The 24,014-nt window shown below is 38.7% G+C and overlaps 1 protein-coding gene across 1 annotated transcript; it reads left to right on the top strand.

Annotated features, from left to right (window-relative positions):
* Positions 1-21,328: 21,328 nt before the first annotated feature.
* On the top strand, positions 21,329-22,681 carry LOC145161362 (Calcium-dependent lipid-binding (CaLB domain) family protein). Its single transcript, XM_079080869.1, has one exon. The coding sequence runs from the start codon at positions 21,462-21,464 to the stop codon at positions 22,431-22,433; it is 972 nt and encodes a 323-aa protein (XP_078936995.1). The 5' UTR covers positions 21,329-21,461; the 3' UTR covers positions 22,434-22,681.
* Positions 22,682-24,014: the final 1,333 nt, after the last annotated feature.

Genomic DNA, 24,014 nt, shown 5'->3' with positions numbered 1-24,014 from the left:
AGTAGTTGGCTCCAGAATCAAATAAAATTTGGGCAGGCAATTTGTTTACGAGAAAGGTACCTGAAGCGACATCAGCTTCTTCCTTAGCAGCTTCCAGTGTCATCTGGAAGGCTCTAGCCTTCGGCTTTGGTGGAATGTTGGGTCTTCCTGCTTCCTTCTTCTTCGGGCAGTCCCTCGAAATGTGCCCCTCCTCGTTGCACTCATAACAGACCTTCTTAGTGAATGTGCATTCATTGGCATAGTGCCCAGGCTTCCCACATTTGAAACAAGTGACCCCTCCGTCACACTTCCCAGAGTGCTTCTTCTTGCACTTGTCACACCACTTCACTTCGCCTCCTCCACCTCCTTTCGAACTAGACTTTGAGAATTTACCCTTTTTGCTGGACCCCGAGGGTCCGTCAAACTTCCTCTTCTCACCAACCTCTGACCTTTCCAGACCTTTCTCCCTGATCTGGGTCTCAACATTTCTGGCAGCCCAGATGACGGCTTTCAACGTGGTTGCTTGCTTAACCGTTGGACCATAGTCCGCTGGTAGTCCAAGGGCAAACTTATTGACCTTTGAGAGTTCTGTTGGAACTAGGTATGGGATAAGCTTCATTTTCTCCGTGAAACTTGCAGCGTATTCAGCAACGCTCATCTTTCCCTTCTTCAAATTCTGAAACTCGTTATTGATTTCCAGTAGGTCCTGCTCTGAGTAGTATTGCAGTTTCAGTTGTTCCACAAAATCTTCCCAAGACATTTTACTCGCTTCTCCCTTGGGCATAGAGTCAGCTAACAGCTTCCACCAACTCAACACGCCAGATTTCAACAACGGGATCGCAAGAGCGGTCTTCTGCCTGTTGCTGCATTCGCAACTTTCAAACATTGTCTCCATTTCGGAGATCCAATCCATAATTTGCACCGGCGTCGGGCTTCCGGATAGACACGGTGGCTTAGACGCCATAAAATCCTTGTATTTACATCCTCTTCCATCATTTCCTCCATTACGATTGCCTTGTCTAACAATTTGTGGGTTGTCTTGACCAACGGTACCACTGAAGTTTCCACCTTCCGATGGCCCTCCATTCACTTCGGGCTCTTCAACTTGGATTGAAAGTTCTTCACGATTTTGTCGAAGCAGACGTCTAGTTTCTTCCATCTGATTATCCAACATCGCCTGAATCATCAATTGTACACCAGCCATCGTTACTGGCTCAGGTGCTGCAGCTACAACAGGTATTTGCTCAATTACAGGTGGTCGATTCCTGTTTTCGTTTGCATTTCCAGCTCCACTGCGGGTTCTTGCCATTTTGATCTATACACCGAATAAGGTGAATTTAGATCTTTATTCGGGATAGACGTTTAAATCATTCTTATCTCTCCGAAACGTTTACATGTTAGTTCTAATATCGTAGTTGTACGTTTAGAATCCTAAACACATAAGGTTTCCAGATCCGGTCGGCAACAGACCATAGATCCGAACAAATAACAGCATATAAGGCATAAATCATTTAGCACATAAAAGCATTTTAGGCACAATTCCTAAAATAAGCTAGTGCTCACACCTCACAATCATTGCTTAGCATTCTAAGTTTAAGTCTACAAATCCTACAAATTCCTAGTTCGCTTAAACTAATGCTCTGATACCAACTGTGACATCCCCATTTTCACGGCCAGAAAAGACCGATTTTGTTTATGCTTTGTTTAAAAATCAGAGTAACATTTTAAATAAAAGTGTTGCGGAATTTGTTCCCAAAATAAAATATGATAAAGATTTATCAAAGCATTTCCGTAGAAATGTATTTCATTAAAAACCTCGGGATGTCATGTTCAATACAGATCAAAAGCATAAACAGTACAATATAAGCCTTACTACATTTATTCATATCTACAGGCCTATATCCGTAATCTCTCATCCCAAACATCATATCTATGCTCGTGCGCCACTACCTGTAATACAAGAAACTGAGTGGGTCAGGCTTGGGAGCCTGGTGAGCACATAGGGTTTTCAACCCACAATAAATAAGTTTATTAATTTCATCAATCAACAATAACCCGATTACCCGTTCCCGTTATCCTCACATTACGTCCCTAAAACACCTATCATAAGGGACCTAGACTAAGGATCAATATCGGGATGGACACTACTGCCAAGGGGTTTCCTCAGCAATAAATGTCCTAAAGGCAACCATGAGGGGGATGGAGTACACCGGTGAACACATCGTTCACAAACACATACAGGTTGCGAGCCTGCTAGCGTTCCACTGGACCGTCTAGAAGAGTCCGTGGTCGTCATCCATACTCCGCTAGATGACAGAATCAATAACAACAACATCGAGGCCTCTCATCATTTTATCACACATTGTCTTATTACATCTACCCATGTTTTACCCCAACATTTTTGTAGATATAAAATACATATACAGTTTAAATTATTTAAAACATGTATAAAAATCTTTCATCAGCATAGGCAGCAAGTATTCAGATAATATGCACACATAGCACGTAATTAATATAAAATACTTCATATCTATGTGTAAGATGAAAGTAACTATGCACTCACCTGATTAGGTGGTGACTCGGTATTTGAACAGCACTTCGTTATCTCAAAACAATTTTTCCTTGACCAAAACCTAGTATTAATACCACTAGAGTTTAGTTTTAACGTTAACCGTGACTAATTAATAGTCTAGCTATTATTATTATTATATAAGCGTTAAATAACACTCAATATATAAATAATAATAGCCCAAATAATTATTTTAAGGACCTAATAACATTACTATAATTATTTAAAAGTTATATTAAAAATTTCGTAGGCGTACCTTACTTACAGCGGGTTTTTCTCAAAACCGGGCTTCGCTGGAGCAGCGTTTCCGAGCCGAAAGGTTCTTTTCTCGGGACTCCGGGAGCCTCGGAACTTCCTTCGGGTGCTAGGGGGTTTACCTAGACTTTTAGGGGCTCAAGGGAGCTTAGAGAGAGAGAGTTTAGAGAGGGAAAGTGGAAGAGGAAAGGTGTAAGAAATGAGAGAACCCGGCACTTCTATTTATAGTGAGTTGGGGCATGTGGTGGCCTTCTGGTGGTGCCACTTGTCCAAATTCTGGTGGTGTCACATGTCCAATTTCTGGTGGTGCCATGTCACCCAATATCGCGTATCGGCCTCCCGTCTTAGAAAAATCATAACTCTCGCATACGAGCTCCGTATTTGACGTTATTTATATCCACGCGAAGGCGGGAACGTAATCTACAACTTTTGTTTAGACTCCGTTGGCTAATTTTGAATTTATTTTAAAAGTTATATTTTTAACAGGCCGGGACAGGATTGGTCCGTTAAAAATTCATAACTTCTTCATCCGACGTCCGTTTTCGTCTGTCTTTTTATTGTTACGCCACAATTAAAGAGCTCTTCGATTCTCGTTTAGGTCGTGTCGGCTAAAAACTCGCTTTATCATAAATTCACTATTCACGCTTCCCGGTATCGTGCCGGTTCCGTCGTGAAACTTCGTCGGGTCATAACTTCTTCGTTATAACTCGGATTTCGGCGTTCTTTATATCTCCGGAATCCTTGTTTTGACCACTACAACTTTATGTAAAGATATCGGGCTTATCTCATATTTTAATTTTGACGCTTATTTTTATTCTTTATTAATTATACATTTATAATTAAATAATAAGCACATAAATTCACAAAATACTCAAATATTTCATTTTTATTACATCAAAAGAGTTACAATAGTTGACCTAGACTATTACATCGTCTAAAAATGCTTAGCCCCGAAACCCGGGCGTTACATATGGATAGTCTCGTTGTGAGGATTTACGGGGTGGGGTAAGAGTTGCTATTATATATATAGTGAAATTGTATATTTTGTGAGTTCTAAATTATATATATGATATAACATTGTGGGATTGAAATCCCTATGTACTCACCAGGTTTCCCAACCTGACCCACTCAGTTTATTTATATCACAGGTGTTGATATGAAGTCACATTACACTGAGAGATTAAAGGAGATATAAATCACTAGTGATAATGAATGTAAGTTCTGTTTATGCTTATGTTTCTGTATTGACGATGACATCCCAAATGTTTTAAAATGAATAAAAATACTTTTTTTGAAATGCTTTGATAACGTATTATCATGTTTTACTGGGAACAAATTCCGCAACATTTTTATCAAAAGAGGTACTCTGATTTTTATAAAGCATAAACAAAACTGGTCTTTTCTGGCCGTGAAAATGGGGATGTCACATCTGACGATACCCTCTTTACTGCGAGAAGTCCCTCTTCTACCCGATGTCTAATGAAGTGATATTTCCTGTCGATATATCTGGGTCTGCCATGATCCCTCGGTTCCTTGGTTAAGGCAACCGCACCTTCGTTATCACAGAAAATCTCCATAGGCTCCTTTATGGCTGGCACAACTCCAAGGTCTCCGATGAAGTTCTTCAACCATATTGCCTCCTTCGACGCTTCGCTTGCTGCTATGTACTCTGATTCGCACGTTGAATCAACTACGGTCTCCTGCTTGGAACTTTTCCAAGTCACTGCTCATCCATTGAGAGTAAAGACCCAGCCCGACTGAGAGTGGAAGTTGTCTCGGTCCGTCTGAAAACTGGCGTCACTATACCCTCGCACCCTTAAGTCATCACTCCCACCAAGGATAAGAAACCATTCCTTAGTCCTCCAAATGTACTTAAGAATATTCTTTACTGCGGTCCAATGTGCTCTACCAGGGTTCCCTTGATATCTGCTGACCATGCTCAAAGCGAAGGCTACATCAGGGCGAGTACAAGTCATAGCATACATGATCGAGCCAACTACGGAAGCGTAAGGTACTCGACTCATCTCCGTTATCTCAGCTTCGGTACTCGGGCTTTGAGTCTTACTCAACTTGGTATTGCTTTCGATTGGTAACTCCCCTTTCTTGGAATTTTCCATACTAAAACGCTTTAGTACTTTATCCAAGAGAGTACTTTGACTAAGTCCTATTAGTCTTTTACTCCTATTTCTCACTATCCTTATCCCTAGGATATAAGCAGCTTCTCTGAGGTCCTTCATAGCGAAGCACTTCCCAAGCCAGGACTTAACCTCCTGCAGGGTTGGGATGTCGTTTCCTATGAGCAGTATGTCGTCGACATACAAAACGAGAAAGCTAACTATACTCCCACTGGCTTTGACATATACACAGGACTCATCCTCGCTTCGCGAGAAACCAAACTCTTTGACTTTCTCATAGAAACAAAGATTCCATCTGCGAGACGCTTGTTTCAATCCATAGATGGATTTCTCAAGCTTACACACTCTATTAGGGTGTTTTGCATCGACAAAACCCTCTGGCTGACTCATGTAAACATCTTCAGCCAACTTCCCATTTAGTAAAGCGGTTTTGACATCCATCTGCCATATTTCATAATCATGAAACGCAACTATGGCTAACATAACCCTTATAGACTTTATTTTCGCTACTGGTGAGAAGGTCTCATCATAGTCAACTACGGGATTTTGAGTAAAGTCCTTCGCAAACAATCGCGCCTTATAAGTGTGCACTTTCCCATCCATGTCGGTCTTCTTCTTGAAGATCCATTTGCACCCGACCGTCTTACGACCTGGTACATTGTCAACCAAGTTCCAAACTTGATTGTCATACATGGACTGAATCTCGCTGTCCATAGCCTCTTTCCACTTTGCACACTCTGGGCCTGCCATGGCTTCCTTGTAGCTGTTAGGTTCATCCAAATTTACCAGTGTACTATCACTAATAACGTATCACCTTCACTTGTTATATGAAAACCATATAACACAGGTGGAACACTAACTCTACTGGAACGTCTAAGAGGTAAGGACTCGTCAATCGGTTCAACAGGAGTTTCCTCCTCGGGTTGAACGTCGGCGTTAGAGGTTCCTTCATCGCTTGACTCTTGAAGCTCTTCAAGGTCAATTTGCCTCCCACTGTCCTCTTGCCTTATGAGTTATCGCTCTCGGAAAACCCCTCTCCTCGCAACAAAGACAACATTGTCACTCGGTCTATTAAAGAGATATCCAAAGGACTTCTGCGGATAGCCGATGAAAATACACCGCTCACCATGAGGTTCGAGCTTGTCGTGAGTCTCTCGTCTTACGAAAGCCTCGCAACCCCAAACCTTGATATGTGCCAACGAGGGAGCTTTCCCTTTCCACATCTCGTGAGGTGTTTTGGCAACCTTCTTAGTAGGGACTAGATTAAGGATATGGGCGGCAGTCTCTAAGGCATACCCCCAAAATGAGATAGGTAACGAAGCACGACTCATCATGGAACGAACCATGTAAAACAAGGTTCGATTGTACCTCTCAGCCACACCATTCAACTGTGGTGTCCTAGGCGGCGTCAATTGCGAAACAATTCTGCATTCCTTGAGGTAGTCGTGGAATTCAAGACTAAGGTACTCACCACCTCGGTCGGATCGGAGCATCTTAATTTTCCTGCCCAACTGATTCTCCACTTCTTGCTTAAACTTTTTGAACTTTTCAAAGGTTTCTGACTTGTGTTTGATTAAGTAGATATAGCCATATCTGCTATAATCGTCGGTGAAAGTCAAATAGAAGTGGCTTTCATCCCTTGTGGTGGATCTAAAGGGCCCACACACATTGGTGTGTATGAGATCCAATAAACCCTCACCCCTTTCACAAGTACCAGTGAAGGGTGACTTGGTCATCTTTCCAAGCAAACAAGACTCACACACATCATCGTCCCTAAGGTCGAATGACTCAAACACTCCATCCTTTTGGAGTTGGGCTATGCGCTTATTGTTGACATGTCCAAGACGACAATGCCACAAGCATGATTTTTCCAAACTATTGGAAGAATCGATATGCAACACATCATTTCCTAAGTTGTCTACAACCATCACAGTTTCATATATACCATTACAAGGCAATGCTTCAAAATAGAAAGAACCATTAAAGAAAGCATTAATAGAATCTTTTTCATTATCAAACGAAAATCTAAAACCTTGTTTATACAAACCATGAAAAGAAATAATGTTTTGTGTCATTTATGACGAGTAACAACAATTATTCAAATCTAAACCTAACCCACTACTAAGCACTAAATAGTAAACTCCAATCTTGGTGACAGGCGACGCTTTCTTATTCCCCATGATCAAGTTTATCTTCCTATGCTCCACATCCCTACTTCTTCTTAGACCCTGCAAATCAGAACAAATGTGAAAACCAAATCTTGTATCGAGGACCCAAGACATATCATGTGATGAGTTGTTAGAATGAATAGTATAAATACCTGCGAAGGATGGATTTATCTTCCCATCCTTGATATCTTGCAAGTACTTCGGGCAGCTTCGTTTCCAATGCCCTTTCTCGTGGCAGTAGTAGCACTCGGCATCCTTCGGGTTGGAGGAGGGTGCAACGGGACCAACCTTGGTTCCACTAGAAGAGGTACCATCGTGGGACTTTCCCTTGTGGCTCTTAGAAGGATCCTTCATCTTCTTACCCTTCCCTTGCCTAATAGACAAGACGGAGGCGGTAGTAGGAGTTGATGCAACGGATTTGTCTTTCAGACTACTCTCAGTAGTCCTTAGCAGGCCTTGAAGCTTGCTTAGAGTGACCTCCTCCTTGTTCATGTGGTAGGTCATACGAAACTGGTTGTAACAAGGAGGTAAGGAGTGTATAATGATATCTATGGCCAGCTCCACATCGAAGTTAACATTTAACTTCAGCAAGCGGTCCACATATCTTTGCATTTTCTGCAGGTGGGTCGTGATGGACTCTCCATCCTTCATCTTGGTAGTGATCATCGCAACAATGATCTCGTACCTTTCCTGCCTCACGCTTTGATGGTACCTATCTATCAAATCTTGATGCATCTCGTAGGGGTAGTAGTCCTCGTAGGACTTCTGGAGTTCAGCGGTCATTGTCGCGAGCATGATGCAATGAACTTTCGTAGCATCTCGCTCGTGAGCCTCGTAGGCAGCGATTTCTTCGGGAGTAGCAGTGTTGACATTGACTTCTTTAAGCTCCTTGTCGAGAACATACTCCTTTTCCTTGTAACGGGTGACCATTTGAATGTTGTGGATCCAATCATTGAAGTTGGACCCATCGAATATCACCCTCCCATACAAGTTCATGAGTGAGAATGAGCCGGAAGGGGTCGAGCCAGAAGCGTTGTTGTTATTTGAAGTACACATCTGAAAATAGAAAAGAGACAAAGTTTAGATTAGATAAGAATCCCCAATTAAACAACCAAATAAGAAATTAGGGCTAGGATCCAACAACATTATTTACAGTTTAGAAGAGGGATGCCATAATCCAAACTGCAAATAATTTGAAGGTAAGTGAATGACGATTCACTAATTTCCACCATGAAAAATGAAAAAAGTTTTAAGTTTTAAATGAATTGAAACTCCTAGATTCTTTTGAGATTCATTGAACTTTTCAATGACATGTTTAAATCTCGATATGCCCTTCAAGTTTGTGACTGGGATACCGAGGATCACAAACAAGGTGTGAATAACCATGCAAATGTACTTGGTACTCTCGATGTCATTTACCACCTAATCAATGTTCCGATTAACCACACACGCTCCATTGATCTATGATAAACATCGAGCCACCCTTTGCCACCATTGCTATTCCATATTAGTGTGTCGGTTATCCACGCACGCTCCACTAACGACTTGGCAGGGTGCAAATTGTAATTTCATGGAATAGCATCATTTCACATTTTTCCTAAAGTAACTAAGATTGAGAATTTTATAAAAAAACATTTAGTTACTTTATTAATCATTATACTTTTAATGAGGAATTAATTGCTCTATCCTACCCGTTCGGCTAATGACCCTCCACTAATCAAGGAAGTGGTGGGTGAGAGTGGACACCCATTAAACTGCCATTTTATAGGCAACAACCTTATACCCTCCTTATAGATCGGTTTCGTGAATGAGGCCTACTAACAGTAAGACTAGCTTTATCTTATACATATATATAATCATTATTCTTATAATATTATAATAGTATAAGGGTTGAGTTTTAAACTTGTAAAATTCTAGGGTTTAGAATTTAAATGTTTCAAATTAAACTTTTAATCAAAATATTTAAATTCCAAAACTTGAGGGCAAGTCTTGAAACTTTTCAAAACTTTCTAGATCAAATTACAAATAATTTAATTAAACAATTAATTAGTGATTATCTAAATTTGACCTAATTCAATTTCATGGCAAGATAATACAATCAAATAATTAAAGTTATCATATAAGACAATAATTATCTAATTAATTGACAATTATCTTCTATTTGGATGAGGATAATCATATCAATTTAATAAAAATCGGATTTTATTAATCAAAAACGTTTTTGGTAATTATCCCAATCCAAAATAGGCCAAAATCCCGAAAGATCTGCTCCCTGACTCTCCGACTCGCCGAGTCACTGACTGGACTCGTCGAGTTCATCAGGTGACTCGACGAGTTTAGCTGTCAGAGGGCAGAAATTTCGACTTTTCAAGCAATGAATGATCAAACAAGGCATCAAATACAATCGAAAACAGCCTAGGCTCTGATACCGCTGATGGGTTTTGAGCAGTACATCAATCCTATGGTGCACATGCAAACCCTAAAGCTTTGGATCTAGGTTTCTCTAATTGTACATGCAAATCATCCAAATCTTGTAAACCCTAATTCTAGCATACAAAAAATCGAAAATCATAATTAAACTAAGGTTAGGAAATTACCTTTAAATTGTAGCTTGAAGATCTTGAGCTTTGAGAACCTAGCACCTCAAATGTAACATCCCAATTTTCAAGACCAAAAATTTCGTTTTTGACTAAGTAATTTAATAAAAACCATTTCTGAAAAACAACATCACTATCATATCAAACTAATAATCCATAAGTCGAATGTCATAAAAACATATCCTTGAGTAATAATAATGTCAGAGTACAATCCCAAGGTCATCATAGTGCGGAAATAATGTGTGTGCGATGCGCTGCTACCGTGCCGACTCCTTCCCCTTCACTAAAGAGGTACCTGAAAACAAAACTGTAAACTGTAAGCACGAAGCTTAGTGAGTTCCCCCATCATACCACATACCATACAATAATCAATAAACATACTGTCAGGCATATCTGGGTGCCCGACCTACCCTGCTAGGCATACCGGGTTGCCTAACCTACCCCTGTCAGACATACCGGGGTGTCCGACCTACCCCTCCGGTTTATCTCGACCGGTTACGGGGACTATTTCACCCCTACTACTACCACACAATAACATAACATAATCATACTGTCCAACATAACTGGATACCATACTACCCCTTTGGCCCTATCGACCGGTAACCGGGGACTATCCCCCTTACTACCGCTATCACATAACATCATATTATACTAGCATGCAATACTCATCAGATAGCGGCAAACCTAAGTAATTATCACAAAGACAACTACTCAACAAACAATCCCTACTAGTGGGCCGACATTGTGGCCATAGACCCACCTCTATTGGAAGGTAACTCACCTCAATGTCGCGTAGTGTCTGCACTAGTCTCGATGTGGAAACCGACTTTCCTCGACTCCTCAATCCCTATACGACAACCCTTCCGAGTTATCAACTCATAATCATACTCGTTACCCTTACAAGGTGTAACGCCCGTAGATCCGGGCTAGTCAATTTAAGGACAATGAGTGTCAAAAATGACTTTTTGATAGAAGATTATTTAGAATGAATAATCTTAACTAAGTTGTAGTGATCGTGACAAGGATTCCGGATATATAAAGAATGCCGAAATCCAAGTTATAACGAAGAAGTTATGACCTGTCGACGTTTCGCGACAGAACCGGCACGACACAGCGCGACGTAAATAGTGAATTTACGATAGAGCGATATTTGGATTTAGCGATCTAAACGAAATTCGTAGAATACGTTAAACCGAGAGCTTGCATAAAAAGAACGACTAAATCTGACTTCGTATGAGGAAGTTATGATTTTTCGAAGTTTCGACTTAGCGGTATGCATCCTAAAGTTCGAATATGAGATCGAGTGGTTTCTAGCCGAAACAATCTAAACGAGAATCGAAGATCTCGTCGATAGTAGTCCAACGGTAAAAAGACATACAAAAACGGACGTTAGATGAAGGAGTTGTGAATTTCCAACGGAGTTTTCCTATTCCGGCCTACTAAAAATAATATAATAAACGTTAAAGTCAAAATTATCCGACGGAGTCTAAACGAGAGTTGTAGAGCATAATCTCACCTACGCGTGGATATAAAGAACGTCGAAAACGGAGCTCGTATACGAAAGATATGAATTTCTGAAGTTCGGGGCACGAGCCCCGACACTGTGTCAGAGTTCACGACGTGAATACAGTGTTCACGACGTGAACTTGGTATCAATGACTTCTGGAGCCTGGCAGACGCAAGTTGCGATGACGCACCTGATGACTACTGAACTCACGACGTGAATTCAGTATTTCAGCCCTATAAATAGAAATCGAAGGGCAGCTGATTTTGGTTGCTATTTTCTTACTCCTTCTCTCCCTATACCTTCTCTAGCCCTCTTAAAGTACCCCCGAAGCCCCGATATCATCCCGACACCCGAAGCGAGTCCCGAAGCCCCGAAGATCCCGAGAGACAGAGTTTTCGAGCCGAAACTCTGCCCGCGAGAAGTCCGGTTTCTGAGAAAACATTCCGGTTTCACCGAAGAATACTACTTGAAGAGCCGTAGTGCTGTCCGACAATCGTCTTAACAAGTGAGTGCATAGTCCCTTTCATGAACATGATTTTAATACAAGTATTGTTTGAATGTATTAAATATATGTTTTGTGTGAGTTATTTGATGATGTCTGAATTAAGTGTTAAAGAACATACATGATTGTGTATGATAACTTAGGTTAAAGAGTAAACTTAAGATTGGTTATAATGGTTATGGGGTAGTATCTCTTTATGAGTACGAGTGAGATATATATGGAGAATAGAACTTTAAAATATGTCATTGATCCAGAAGCATTGATTAGACATAGTTATTCGTCCCTAGTCCGAGAGTATGGATTGGACTTAGTTAATTGTCATTAATCCGGGAGTATGGATTAAGACTTAGTCAATTGTCATTAATCCGGGAGTATGGATTAAGACTTAGTGAATTGTCATTAATCCGGGAGTATGGATTAAGACTTAGTCAGTTGTCATTAATCCGAGAGTATGGATTAAGACTTAGTCAGTTGTCATTAATTCGGGAGTATGGATTAAGACTTAGTCAGTTGTCATTAATCCGAGAGTATGGATTAAGACTTAATCAGTTGTCATTAATCTAGGAGTATGGATTAAGACATAGTCAGTTGTACTTAGTCCGGGAGTATGGACAGGACATAGTTATTTGTTATTAGATCCGGGAGTATGGATCAGGTCGAGAGGTCAGTTTTAGATCCGGGAGTATGGATCAGGTCGAGAGGTCAGTTTTAGATCCGGGAGTATGGATCAGGTCGAGAGGTTAGTTTTAGATCCGGGAGTATGGATCAGGTCGATAGGTTAGTTTTAGATCCGGGAGTATGGATCAGGTCGAGAGGTTAGTTTTTAGTCTCGTTGAGATGATTGACGGGGTGGGGTAAGAGTTGGTTATATATATATATATATATATATATATATATATAGAGAGAGAGAGAGAGAGAAAAAATTTTATATTGTGTGAATTCTAAATTATATATATGTTATAACATTGTGGGATTGAAATCCCTATGTACAAACCAGGTTTCCAAACCTGACCCACTCAATATTTTTGTATCACAGGTATCGATACAAAGACACATTACACTGAGAGATTAAAGAGATGTATATCATTAGTGTAGATGAATGTAAGTTCGGTTTATGCTTATGTGTCTGTATTGACCAGGACATCCCAAATGTTTTAAAACGAATAAAAATACATCTCTTCGGAGATGCTTGGATAAAGTATTTATCATGTTTTCTGGGAACAAATTCTGCAAGAGTTTTCTTTAAAAGATTACTCTGATTTTATTTTAAAAAGCATAAACGAAATCGGTCTTTTATGGCCGTGAAATTTGGGGATGTCATACAAGATTCATTCAATCCCAGTCAACGTCCAAGCCAAATCCATGGTCAAAGTCCACTTTTTGGTCAAAGTCAACATCTGGTCAACTCGACTCGCCGAGTTGGCCCGCCAACTCGTCGAGTCCCCATATCCACCAAAATGTCATAAACTTGTCTCTACCAGTCGAGTCTAGCAAGAGCTCAACGAGTTCGCCTTCATCAACACATCGGGCAATCTTCAACCGACTCGCCGAGTTCGTTCTTGAACTCGTCGAGTTCATCTTCATCCATAAGGAGATGTTCAGTCTATGACTCGCCGAGTTATTCTTGAACTCGCCGAGTCCGTATTCATAAGTTGGGAGATTGCCTTGGACTCGCCGAGTCTGTTCATACACTCTTCGAGTCCCATGATTTCCAGGTCCAAGGCAAACCCCTAGCAGGCTGAGTGTTCCTTCCACTCAACCAAAACCATTTCCAAAAGACGTTTTGGGGGAAAAAGCGTCCCGACTCGCCGAGTCACCCAAGTGACTCGCCGATTCCCTCTTTATCCAATACCATACAGTCGATTTCAGTGGGACTTAATGCATCCCAATCATAGATCTGACCTCCTAGGGTCCCTTTTATACGTAAAGCTACGAACTTGATATCCATGCATGGGGTTTTTGGCTCAAAAGGCTATAAAATGGGGTTTGTATGATGCATGGGTCTCCCATGGCCATTAAGTTGGCACCTTTATGCCATGGGAACCCTCAATGGTTCCAGATCTGCAGCACAAACCCACATATGCAAGCAAATCTGAGCATAGCCTCTCAAAAGCTTAGAAAAGGTAGAAAAATAGCCCCAAAACAAGATCTAGGAAATAGATGGTCAAGGTTCAAGCTTTTTACCTTGAATGGACTGAGAATGAAGCAAAATCTCTGGATCTACTAGCTTCCTCTTGATCTCCTAAGCTCTCTTCTTCTCCTTCAACTTCAAACACACACAAAAAGGCACAAAAGAGCTCAAAATCACTTAAAAATGGTTTAGGGTTTCAATCTAGGGTTTCTATGAATTGGTAGGGTGATGGAGGCTGGTGTGGGACGAGATAAAGTGTTTAAATAGGGTGCAAACCCTAAATATTAGGGTTTTGTCCAGACAGCTCCTACTCGTTGAGTCGGTCTTCCGACTCGTCGAGTAGGTCACTTAAACCCCCGATCATCAGTCGAGTCTACTCGACGAGTCGGGCCTCCAACTCGTCGAGTCCCAGAGTAAATTGCAATGTTTTCATAATTTAAATGTGTACCAGGAATCGGGTGCTACATCAAATGCGATGCCTCATATGAATCACAAACACCAAAGCAAGTTGGATGATCTTGGAGAGAGGGGAAGGAGGCTCAAAATCAGCTCTTGATCTCTAGGGTTCAAGTGGTAGCCGAATTGTGAAGCCATAGGGTCCTTTATATAGGTGAGCTGCTAGGGTTTCAGTCAAAACCCTAATTGGATTGCTTAGGCCTTAAGCAGTCCACAGGAACCTTCCAGAAACAAGGATCAGACAAATTCAATGTGGGCTTTCCCCTTGAATTCGTCCACCCCTTTCTAAGGGATCCACAACCCAAAATCCAATTATCTTATAATTGCAATTCCAGTCCCCTAGGTTCAATTAATATCTTTTGATCACAAATTAATTCTTGACCAATATTAATTAACCAATATGATTTCTCCTTTAATATATTATTCATATAATATATTAATAAACCATAATAACCTCTTTTTCCATTATTCATCCAATCAAGTTGCTCTGGGGAAGGCAACCCAAAAGGACCATGCTACATTCGGGTCAAGTACATACCAAATATAGTTATGGGCTTAGACACTTAATCCAACACTTTTTGGATGTGGGTATTATAGATTAGATGCTCCAAGATTTTGATGGTGTTATAGAGCCCAAGGGTATATTTGTAATTTGATAACTCGGTCTTTTATGAATTTTAGGTTTGGTTCGGGGAGTTTTAAGGCTAAGGTGAGTGTTAGAAGTGTAGGGCTTCTCGTCACCTTTCTGTGGATATAAAGTTTGTCGGAAACGGACTTAGAGCGAAGAAGTTAGGGCCAGATGAAGTTTTAGGGTTTTAAAGGGTTCAATGAGTACGTGGGGCATGCTCGTCGTGTACGCGGGGCGTAATGGTTACGATGGTCGCTGGTGGTCTTTGAGTACGCCAAGCGTACTAAGGGGTACGCGGGGCGTACTCCCTTCAGCACCGAACCCTAATTTTGGGGTTTACCCCTATATAAGCAACATTATATCATTCCTATGGACATTTTAGGTCAACCTCCATCCCCTTTAGCATACATTGAAACCCTAGAGTGTCGTGAGTGAGTTTTGGAGCTTGGAAGAGTGTTTATGGTGGTATGTGTAAGAGAAGAAGAAGGTTGAAGACTCATTTCTTGGAGAGGAGCTTGGAGATCCAGTGGTGGCATCTTCATTTCGTAACTAATTTTGATTATGAACATCAGAAAGAGAATGCACCGAGCAATATATGTTACACTGAACCATAGTAAAACGTATATACTAGGATGGACTATGTGACATCCCTAATTTTCAAGGTTCGAAAAGGCCTTTTTATTTATTCTTGTTTAAATCAGAGTATTCTTTTGTAAATACGAAATTGGTCTCGTAAAAGGTATTTTTGAAGAAAATGTTTTTCATTGATTAATAAAACTTAGGATGTCCTAAATGATACATAAACATAAACATAAACATGCTTTACATCAATATTCTAGCAGCCTACAAACTCCTTAAATATCTCAGCAGATAATTATATTATCTATCAGCACCTTCGCATCGCTACATGTGATACAAAAAAATTGAGCGAGTCAGGTTGAGAAATCTGGTGAACACATAGGGTTTTCAACCCATAATATTATACTCCCTCCGTCATATATTTATAGTCCATATGTCATTTTTGAGTTGTCTCAAAATAATTGCCTACTTCTTAAAATGAATATCATTTTACCAAAATGCCCATCTTTATTACTTAACCAACCAAAACATTTAATGATGGTACTAAATCCAAGAAAGGGTAAAACTATCATTTTATTGGATAAAGTTAATGGTAATTAATGTTTCCTTAATCTGTGCGTTTTTTTGTCTGTGGACAATAATTTTGGGACGGAGGGAGTAATATTTAATATAATCTTCAACATTTAAATAACCCAGTTACCCCATTCCCGTTATTCTCGCTTTCAAATCCTGAAATGATGATCTCGAGAGATCTTTTCTAAAGGATCTTTGACAACACTCATCTATACTTCCCTAAATGATTAGGCACAACAGTATGACAACACTTTGAACATAGCACGACGATACAATAGTACTTTGGACGCAACACGACAATACAATAGTACTTTGGATAGGCACGACAGTACAATAGTACTTTGGATAGGCACGTCAGTATAATAGTACTTTGAATAGGCATGACAAGTCACAACTTATTTTTTCGCACATCTATCACTAACTTTTCACAAACACTATTTCACACAGCCCTATCACAACCTCTCATTTATTTTTTCACACAACTCTTTTACTACCCAATCATATTATTAAGTATAATATACGGTTTAATCAAGAAAGGCCCAGTTTGTTTACCTCTTAATTGAAAATTTGAGAGGTAACCTCTTAAAATTTCAGATATAGATTGTTTGGCAGCTTCTTATTTTTTGCCTCTTAATTTTTCAAAACCTATTAATATTTCACATATGGAATGGAGTCTGAAAAGCATAAGAGACGCATGTTCCTTTTTTACCCACCGCTCCTTCTATTCACTTCTACACCTTCGCCTCGACCTTCTTCTCTCGACGTGCACACCTTCCGCCTCCACCATCTGCCCTCTGGTCCGGTCACCGCTGCCATCCCCTTTTGCCTCCAGCTCCATTAAAAGTCGAAGACAACAACATCATGTAAGGTTTTTCCTTAAATCGATTTTCTGTAATCGATTTAAGAACTATGTTTCTTCCTCCCTTCGTCAGCAACACCAAACCCATAACCTCCTCCCACAGTCGATGCCTCTTCCACCATAGTTGTCTTCGCTTCCGTCTTCCCCACAACCACTGCCCTGGTGAAATCGATTTCTAGGTTTGACACCTGCAATCGATTTACAGGTTTGACGTCTGGTTCTCTAAAAATCGGATGCTTTGGTTCAAATTATGATATCTTGTGTTATTGATTATGTGAAGAACATCATGATTTTGATTTTGGATTCAAAGTTTCTGATTTTTTTGGTGATTTCTTTGATAGAATTGATTATGTAAATAACATTAATAACATAATGTTGTTAATTTCATCATAAATTTCGTCAGATGCTTTGCACTCAAAGCTATCAACATAATTGATGAACATCTGCTCTGAATATGAAGCAATTAGGAGCTTGGGTTTGACCATTTTAAAAGGTGTGACAAATGTTCTTTTTTATGTTATTTTATGAACACCTATTATGGGAAAAAAATTTGTTCTTTTTGGTGCTATTTTATGCAAGATTGGTTGTAGGAAATGAGTTTGCTTCTTTTTCTTCTTTTGTTTGTTGTGAATTTATAAATTTTAACTTATGATTGATTATTTTGTGGCTTGGGAATCTGAGATTGAGCAGCTGAATATGGAACACCTGCAAGTACATATCTGCTAAAAGATCATTATGGATTTTTTTTAAAGGGTTTAATGTTCATTTCTAGCAACCTAATTTGATGTACTTTTTTATCAAGGGTTTGATGTTCATTTTTAGCATCCTACTTTCAAGGAAAGATCATTTATTATGTTTTGATGGTAAATGGCAGGTTTTGAGTGTTTTCGAGAAGTTGAAGGATAGTCGATGATTGTTTAGATTTGTTTTGATGATTGTTTAGATTCGTATAGCTTATTTATATTATTATTTTTTTATAATTATTTTAGAAGTTATTGGCTCAATTATTTTGATAATTTTGTAACAATAGTATTGAATTTTAAATAATAATAATAGAAGGGTAAAATGATCATTTTTATAATTCAGGATAACAATTCAAAGGTTCCAACCAAACAACATGTAAAAAATTCAGATCTTACCCTCGTATAAATTCAGATCTTAAAAATCCAGATTCTGCCAAACAACCCTAACAATCATATCATACTGTACAAATATATTAAACACAACAAAAACAATGCACATAACATTTAACCGTTTACAATACTTGTATATATGTGTAATTTGAAAGTAACTATGCCCTCACCCGATTTAGGTGGATGACTAGTGATTTGGGCATCGTTTTGCGTTAGAATTTTGACGTTTCCCTTGACGTGACCTAGATATGATTATTACTAAGTCTTACTTTGATATTACTTATGACTAATGATAGTTTAGATTCCTCAACAATCCCAATGTCTACATCAAGATCTATCAAGTAAGGAATAACCAAGTAGGATCATATCGGAGGTAGGGTCTGTATGGTATACAAAGTATACTGTTTGGAAATCCTACTTTAAACACCTCACTAAATCCAGCCTAGACATCAATCCTGTAAGTAGATCAATTAGTAATATGACTTGGAATCACTGACAAATATTAATTATAGGTTCATAATGACTAAGACTATAATAATAAGTTATACTGAACGCGATATAAGTGTAGCTTAACTTAAGGAGATTCTCTTGTTAGAAGTCCGGAAATTGCACTGGCAGAGATTCTACTCGAAAGCTACTACTGGTCGGGCCTCAGGGACCTCAGGGCTTCGCCGAAATACTAAAAACTAAGGGAAAATGGGGCTAAGGCAGAGAAATCTCGAGAGAGAAAGGCTATAGGGGTGAGGAGACCGAATGAGAGACAGATTGCTATTTATAGGGTGAAAAATTATCTGCACGCCGTACACATGGTCGGACAGTGTGATGTGGCGATTCCTGAGCGGTGACACGTGTCACAATTTGGGTGGGCGTCAGATGCACGACACGCATCTTGTCTGTGCGCGAAAAAATTGTATTTTCTGTAAAAATTCATATCTTCTTTATACGAGTTCCGTTTTGTCGTACTTTATATCCACCCGTAGCTGTCGGTTAGATCTACAACTTTCATTTAGACTCCATTGACTAATTTGGACTTTATTTTATAGTTATATTTTTAACAGGCTTAGATTGTTAAAGTTCGTTAAAAATTCATAACTCTCTCGTTCCACGTCCGTTATCGACTGTCTTTATATCGACAGACTCCTATTAACGAGATATTCAACTCTCGTTCAGGTTGTTTTTCCTCAATCAACCGATTTCAATTTCGGTTTTCTGAGTCATGTATTACTGCGCTGAAACTTCAAAAAATCATAACTTCCTCTCACGAAGTCAGATTTGGACGTTTTCTATATGCACGCTCTCGGTTTTATGACTACTATAACTTTTGGTTAGATCACTTAGGCAAATAAGCAATCTATCAGTGATTCACTTTTTACGATACGTAGAGTGATGTCGGTTTAATCACAGAACTTCAAAGAAGCATAACTTTTTAATACGAAGTCGGATTTCAGAGTTCTTTATATGTACGGAATCGTTATCACATATATTATAATTTTAGTTAAGATTATTTATCATAAATAAATAATCTTCTATCAAAAAGTCATTTTTATCCTTTATTATATTTTAATTGTCTGGTCCGAATCTGTGAGCTTTACAAACTATTCTAGAAACAAAATTCCTACAAATCAGAGGTAAATATAACTTTACAAAGACAATATAAACTATACATATAAAATATCTTATCACTAAGATAACAAATTTGGCACCGTGTTGCAAAAGTAATATTCATGTTGTTGTGAGAAGCTTAGGTCAGCGGTTGATACACTGACAAGTAAGTATCAACGTGAAATAGGTTTGCCTCATCAGATTATAAAGTTCGACCTTATAATTTTAAAATGTTATATTAAATTACCTTAACGAGAGTGTTATAAAGTGTGGTAAAAAGACTAAAATGCATTCATGAGTCGTACAAATGAAGGATGTTAACGAGAAGAAGTAGACGATATCAAGTATCAGATACCAACCATGATAATTAATTTAGTTAGATTGAGAACTAAGCTTGCTACTATTTCTTTAGTTAGAATAATGGTGATATGATTTTATCATTATTTTATGATAATACATTTTTTATAATTTTGATATTTTTGTGATAACTCCAAAGAGTAATTATTTAGGGATGCTTGGGATTGAATTTAAAAATGATTAGTTTTTCAAAAACTCAATAAACTTAAAAAAATATTCGAGAAATAAAAAATGTATCTGAAAACAACTTTTGACTACCTTCAAAAATAATTTTTAGAAAGTGACACCCTCGGATTTTTTAAAAATAGTTTATGACATTTTCATCAAAAATGACTATAATACATATATAAGTTAAACATACCATTTTTTTAAAATGACTTATCAACTTATATCTTATTACCACAACATAATTTAATCCAAATATTTTTTAACTATTTTTTTATTGTCAAATAAGATAATAAACATTTTTATAAAAGTGTTATATAACAAATCCCAAAGACCCTTGAAACATGCTATTATACAATGTATTAAAACCTAGATTTCTAGTTGACCCGATGGCGTGAACAGGTCATTGGTCAACCGATTGAACCATTGAATCTACCCGGTTTTCAGAAATTTATTCTAAAATACTCATATTAGCAAACTTTCATATATAGTTATCATTGGTTTTAAAAATATATATTACTCATTAAAATCATTCACACATAACTTTTGACATCAATTTGTAAAAAAATTATATTAGTTTTGATTATTTTTACTTTTAATAGTGATTAACTTTTACGATTTATAATTTATAAATGCACAAATTGAAGATCGATCCAAATATATCAAAAAGTAAACATAAACAACAATACCGATTCATAAATAGATTCAACCATTGAGTCATTTTGGTTTCACGTCGCCAGTCTATCTAGTTTTTTTTGGGAAACTCGACTGGTTAATCCAGTTCATAAATAGACAAAAATCCATTATGGAACTGTTTCTTCACCAGTTTCACCCACCGGATCAACCCCGATTCTAAAACACTACTGTTAGACTGTTAGGTGTGCGCAACGTCCACGGGCGTTTTTAGCATCTGAAGAAGGAAATAACGTTTGAGGGAGATTGTGTTGGTAACGGGAAGCAACGACAAGCCTATAACGTCCAAAAAACGGTGAAGGGGGCGGTGTTTGTTCCGTGGTAACACCGATCCGGTTGCCACGTTTGACGCCCATGTGGATGTTGCCACACCAAATATTCTTATAAAATATAAACAACTATAGCCTCGGGAAAAGAAAAGTTATCTAAAAGAGGCCGCTTTTTCTAAATATTTCTCACCTGCCTCCTTCAAACTTATCCTATTTCATTATTCACCCTCTAAGAAACCATAGACCAAAAGCATAGACATAAGCATCTCTCCGATCTCAGTCTTCGCCATCACTCAACCCAGCCATGGCAACCACAACCTCCCACCGACCACCTCCAAAACCACTCGATCTCGAAATCACAATCGTATCCGCGAAACACCTCAAGAACGTCAACTGGAGAAACGGAGATCTAAACCCCTACGCCATCTTCTGGCTCGACCCCGATCGCCGCCTTGCCACAAAATCCGATGACTCCAACTCCACCAAACCTGTCTGGAACGAACGGTTCCTCATCCCTCTCCCCTCCTCCCCGTCCACCGCCGTCCTAACACTGGAGATCTTCCACTCCAAACCTTCCGACACACCGAAACCCTTAGTTGGAACCCTACGCGTCCCAATCGACGACTTACCTAACCTCGAAGACTCCACCATCATCAGAACTTTCGAGCTCCGTCGTCCTTCTGGTCGTCCCAACGGTAAGATCCGGCTGAAACTTGCTCTCCGTGAACGCCCTTTACCCGATTACCAAATTGCCCCTCAACCTGCATATTATTATTCCACTGCCCCTCCCCCCTCTTACGGTAGGTATCCATCTTCCCAGTCTCAATACAATCCTTCTCCTTCCCTCCCACCGCCACCGCCATCGGCGGTAGCTCCTCCGGCACCCTCACCACCGCCGCCACACCCATACCAATACGGATCGTATTCGGATCCATATTCTGGTTATTACCAGGGAGGATACTACTCTCAGCCACCGCCTCCGCAGACTCCACGACCATTTAATGATAGGCCCTCAAGCTACGGCGGTGGTAGCAGCGGGCCTAGCGCCCCAGTCGATTATGCTCAATATGAGCATAAACAGAGGCCAGCGAAGGTAGCATCAGGGCCAGGATTTGGGACGGGAGTAGCTGTGGGAGCAGTGGCAGGGGGATTAGGAGGACTTGCAATTGATGACGGATTGAGGTATGAAGAGGAAAAGGTTGTGGAGAAAGCTGAGAGTGATTTGAATGCAAGGGAACTTGATGATTACAATAACTATCGTCGTGTTGATTATTGATTTAGTCACCAGAGTGGTTCGGACTCTCGCTTAAAGCTTTATCCATTAATGAGGTAAATCTTCAGCTATATCATTATGGTTTTTATGTTTGTGTATATGTAATTGAAGTTATTAGAAGTTGTGAAACATGAGAAGCAATTTGACATCATTTCTGGTTCATAATTCCACTTTGTTCCCTCTTGAAGCAGGATTGATTTGTAAATCTCTATTTGTGCGTTCTTTATGTGATCAGCTTTGTTGGTGAATCATTGCTGTTTTGCTTGGGCTTGTTAATTGTTTATTCAATCTTGTTTATCATTTATCATTCATGCGTGTTAGGTGCCTTGTATGGTCATTATCCATTCATGAAATTTATGAACTCATTCATTTGATAGGCCATAGGTTGTCGCATATTTGATTGGTTGTTTATTCAAAAATTGAAATCAAAAGAGTTAAACCGGGAATAAGAACCATAAAAAAGACCTTAATATTGGTTTTTGTTCAACATTTAACAAAGCATTCATTCCATTAATTAGAATGACCTTGACAACTTTATGATGCAAATGGGCTTCGGGCATCTCCAACCCACCCCAAACTCCATTTCTTTCCTTATTCTTCTCCAACCCTACCCCATTTTCACCTCCATTTTTTGAGATATGAATAGTAGTCCCTCTCATTTTTATTTTATACATTTTTAGTTTATTTTATCTACTAATTATACTTTAAATGCAATATTTAATATTTATAATATAATGTTATATACTAATTTATATTAATTAATCATAAATATAGAGTTTAATCAGTAGAGGGGTGTATTTGGCAATATATATAAGTTATAAAAATGGAATATTCTAGGAATATACTTTTTAGGGTAAAAAATGGGGTAGAAAATTGAGTATACTACTTCATTTTTTACTCGATTTATGAGGGAAAATATGGAGATGAGTTGGAGATGGTTATGTTTGGCGTACTAGCTTAAAAGCTAACTGTTAACTTAAAAGCTATCTGATAGTTAAAAAACTAGCCGATAAAAAATGATGTGTGGTAAAACTGACTGAAAAGTCAACTGAAAATATAAAATAATGAAATAAAAGGACGTTTAAAATATGGTCAGAGGCTTGAAGCCTCCTCACAATCATCGGTTTTGCCAATAGTGTGAATTCTCCATTACAAACAAAGGGTGTGTCAAAAATTAATTGGGTTGCTTGGGCCAAGGTCCTTGCCGTTAAAAAAGATGATGGACTTGGTGATAAGCTGAATCATTGCTTTCCGAACTTATATGATATTGAGAATTCAAAAGAATTGCTTTGTTGCTGAAAGTTGTAGACCCATATTTTAGGTTTCTCTTAATTCTGACACTTTATAAATTTTATATGATTTTTATAGAATAATGTGGTTTAGTTGTTTAAAAAAACAAACAATTTCCTATTGGAACCTATTTTCGGCCCATTTTTCGAATTTTTGAAATGTAAAACATGAAAGTTATATATCTATTAAGTTCTACAAAATTTTGGATAAGATCATTCCAATAATGTATGAATTTTATATTATTTTTCAAAAATAGTGTCATTTAGGTGCAGTTTGTTTTTTTGAAGCAAAAAT

Source organism: Lactuca virosa, chromosome 2, assembly GCF_052849685.1.
Source record: "Lactuca virosa cultivar CGN04683 chromosome 2, Lactuca_virosa_CGN04683_v6, whole genome shotgun sequence".
NCBI lineage: Eukaryota > Viridiplantae > Streptophyta > Magnoliopsida > Asterales > Asteraceae > Lactuca > Lactuca virosa.
Note: the sequence above shows the minus strand (reverse complement) of the source record. Positions and strands in the feature narration are given on the sequence as shown.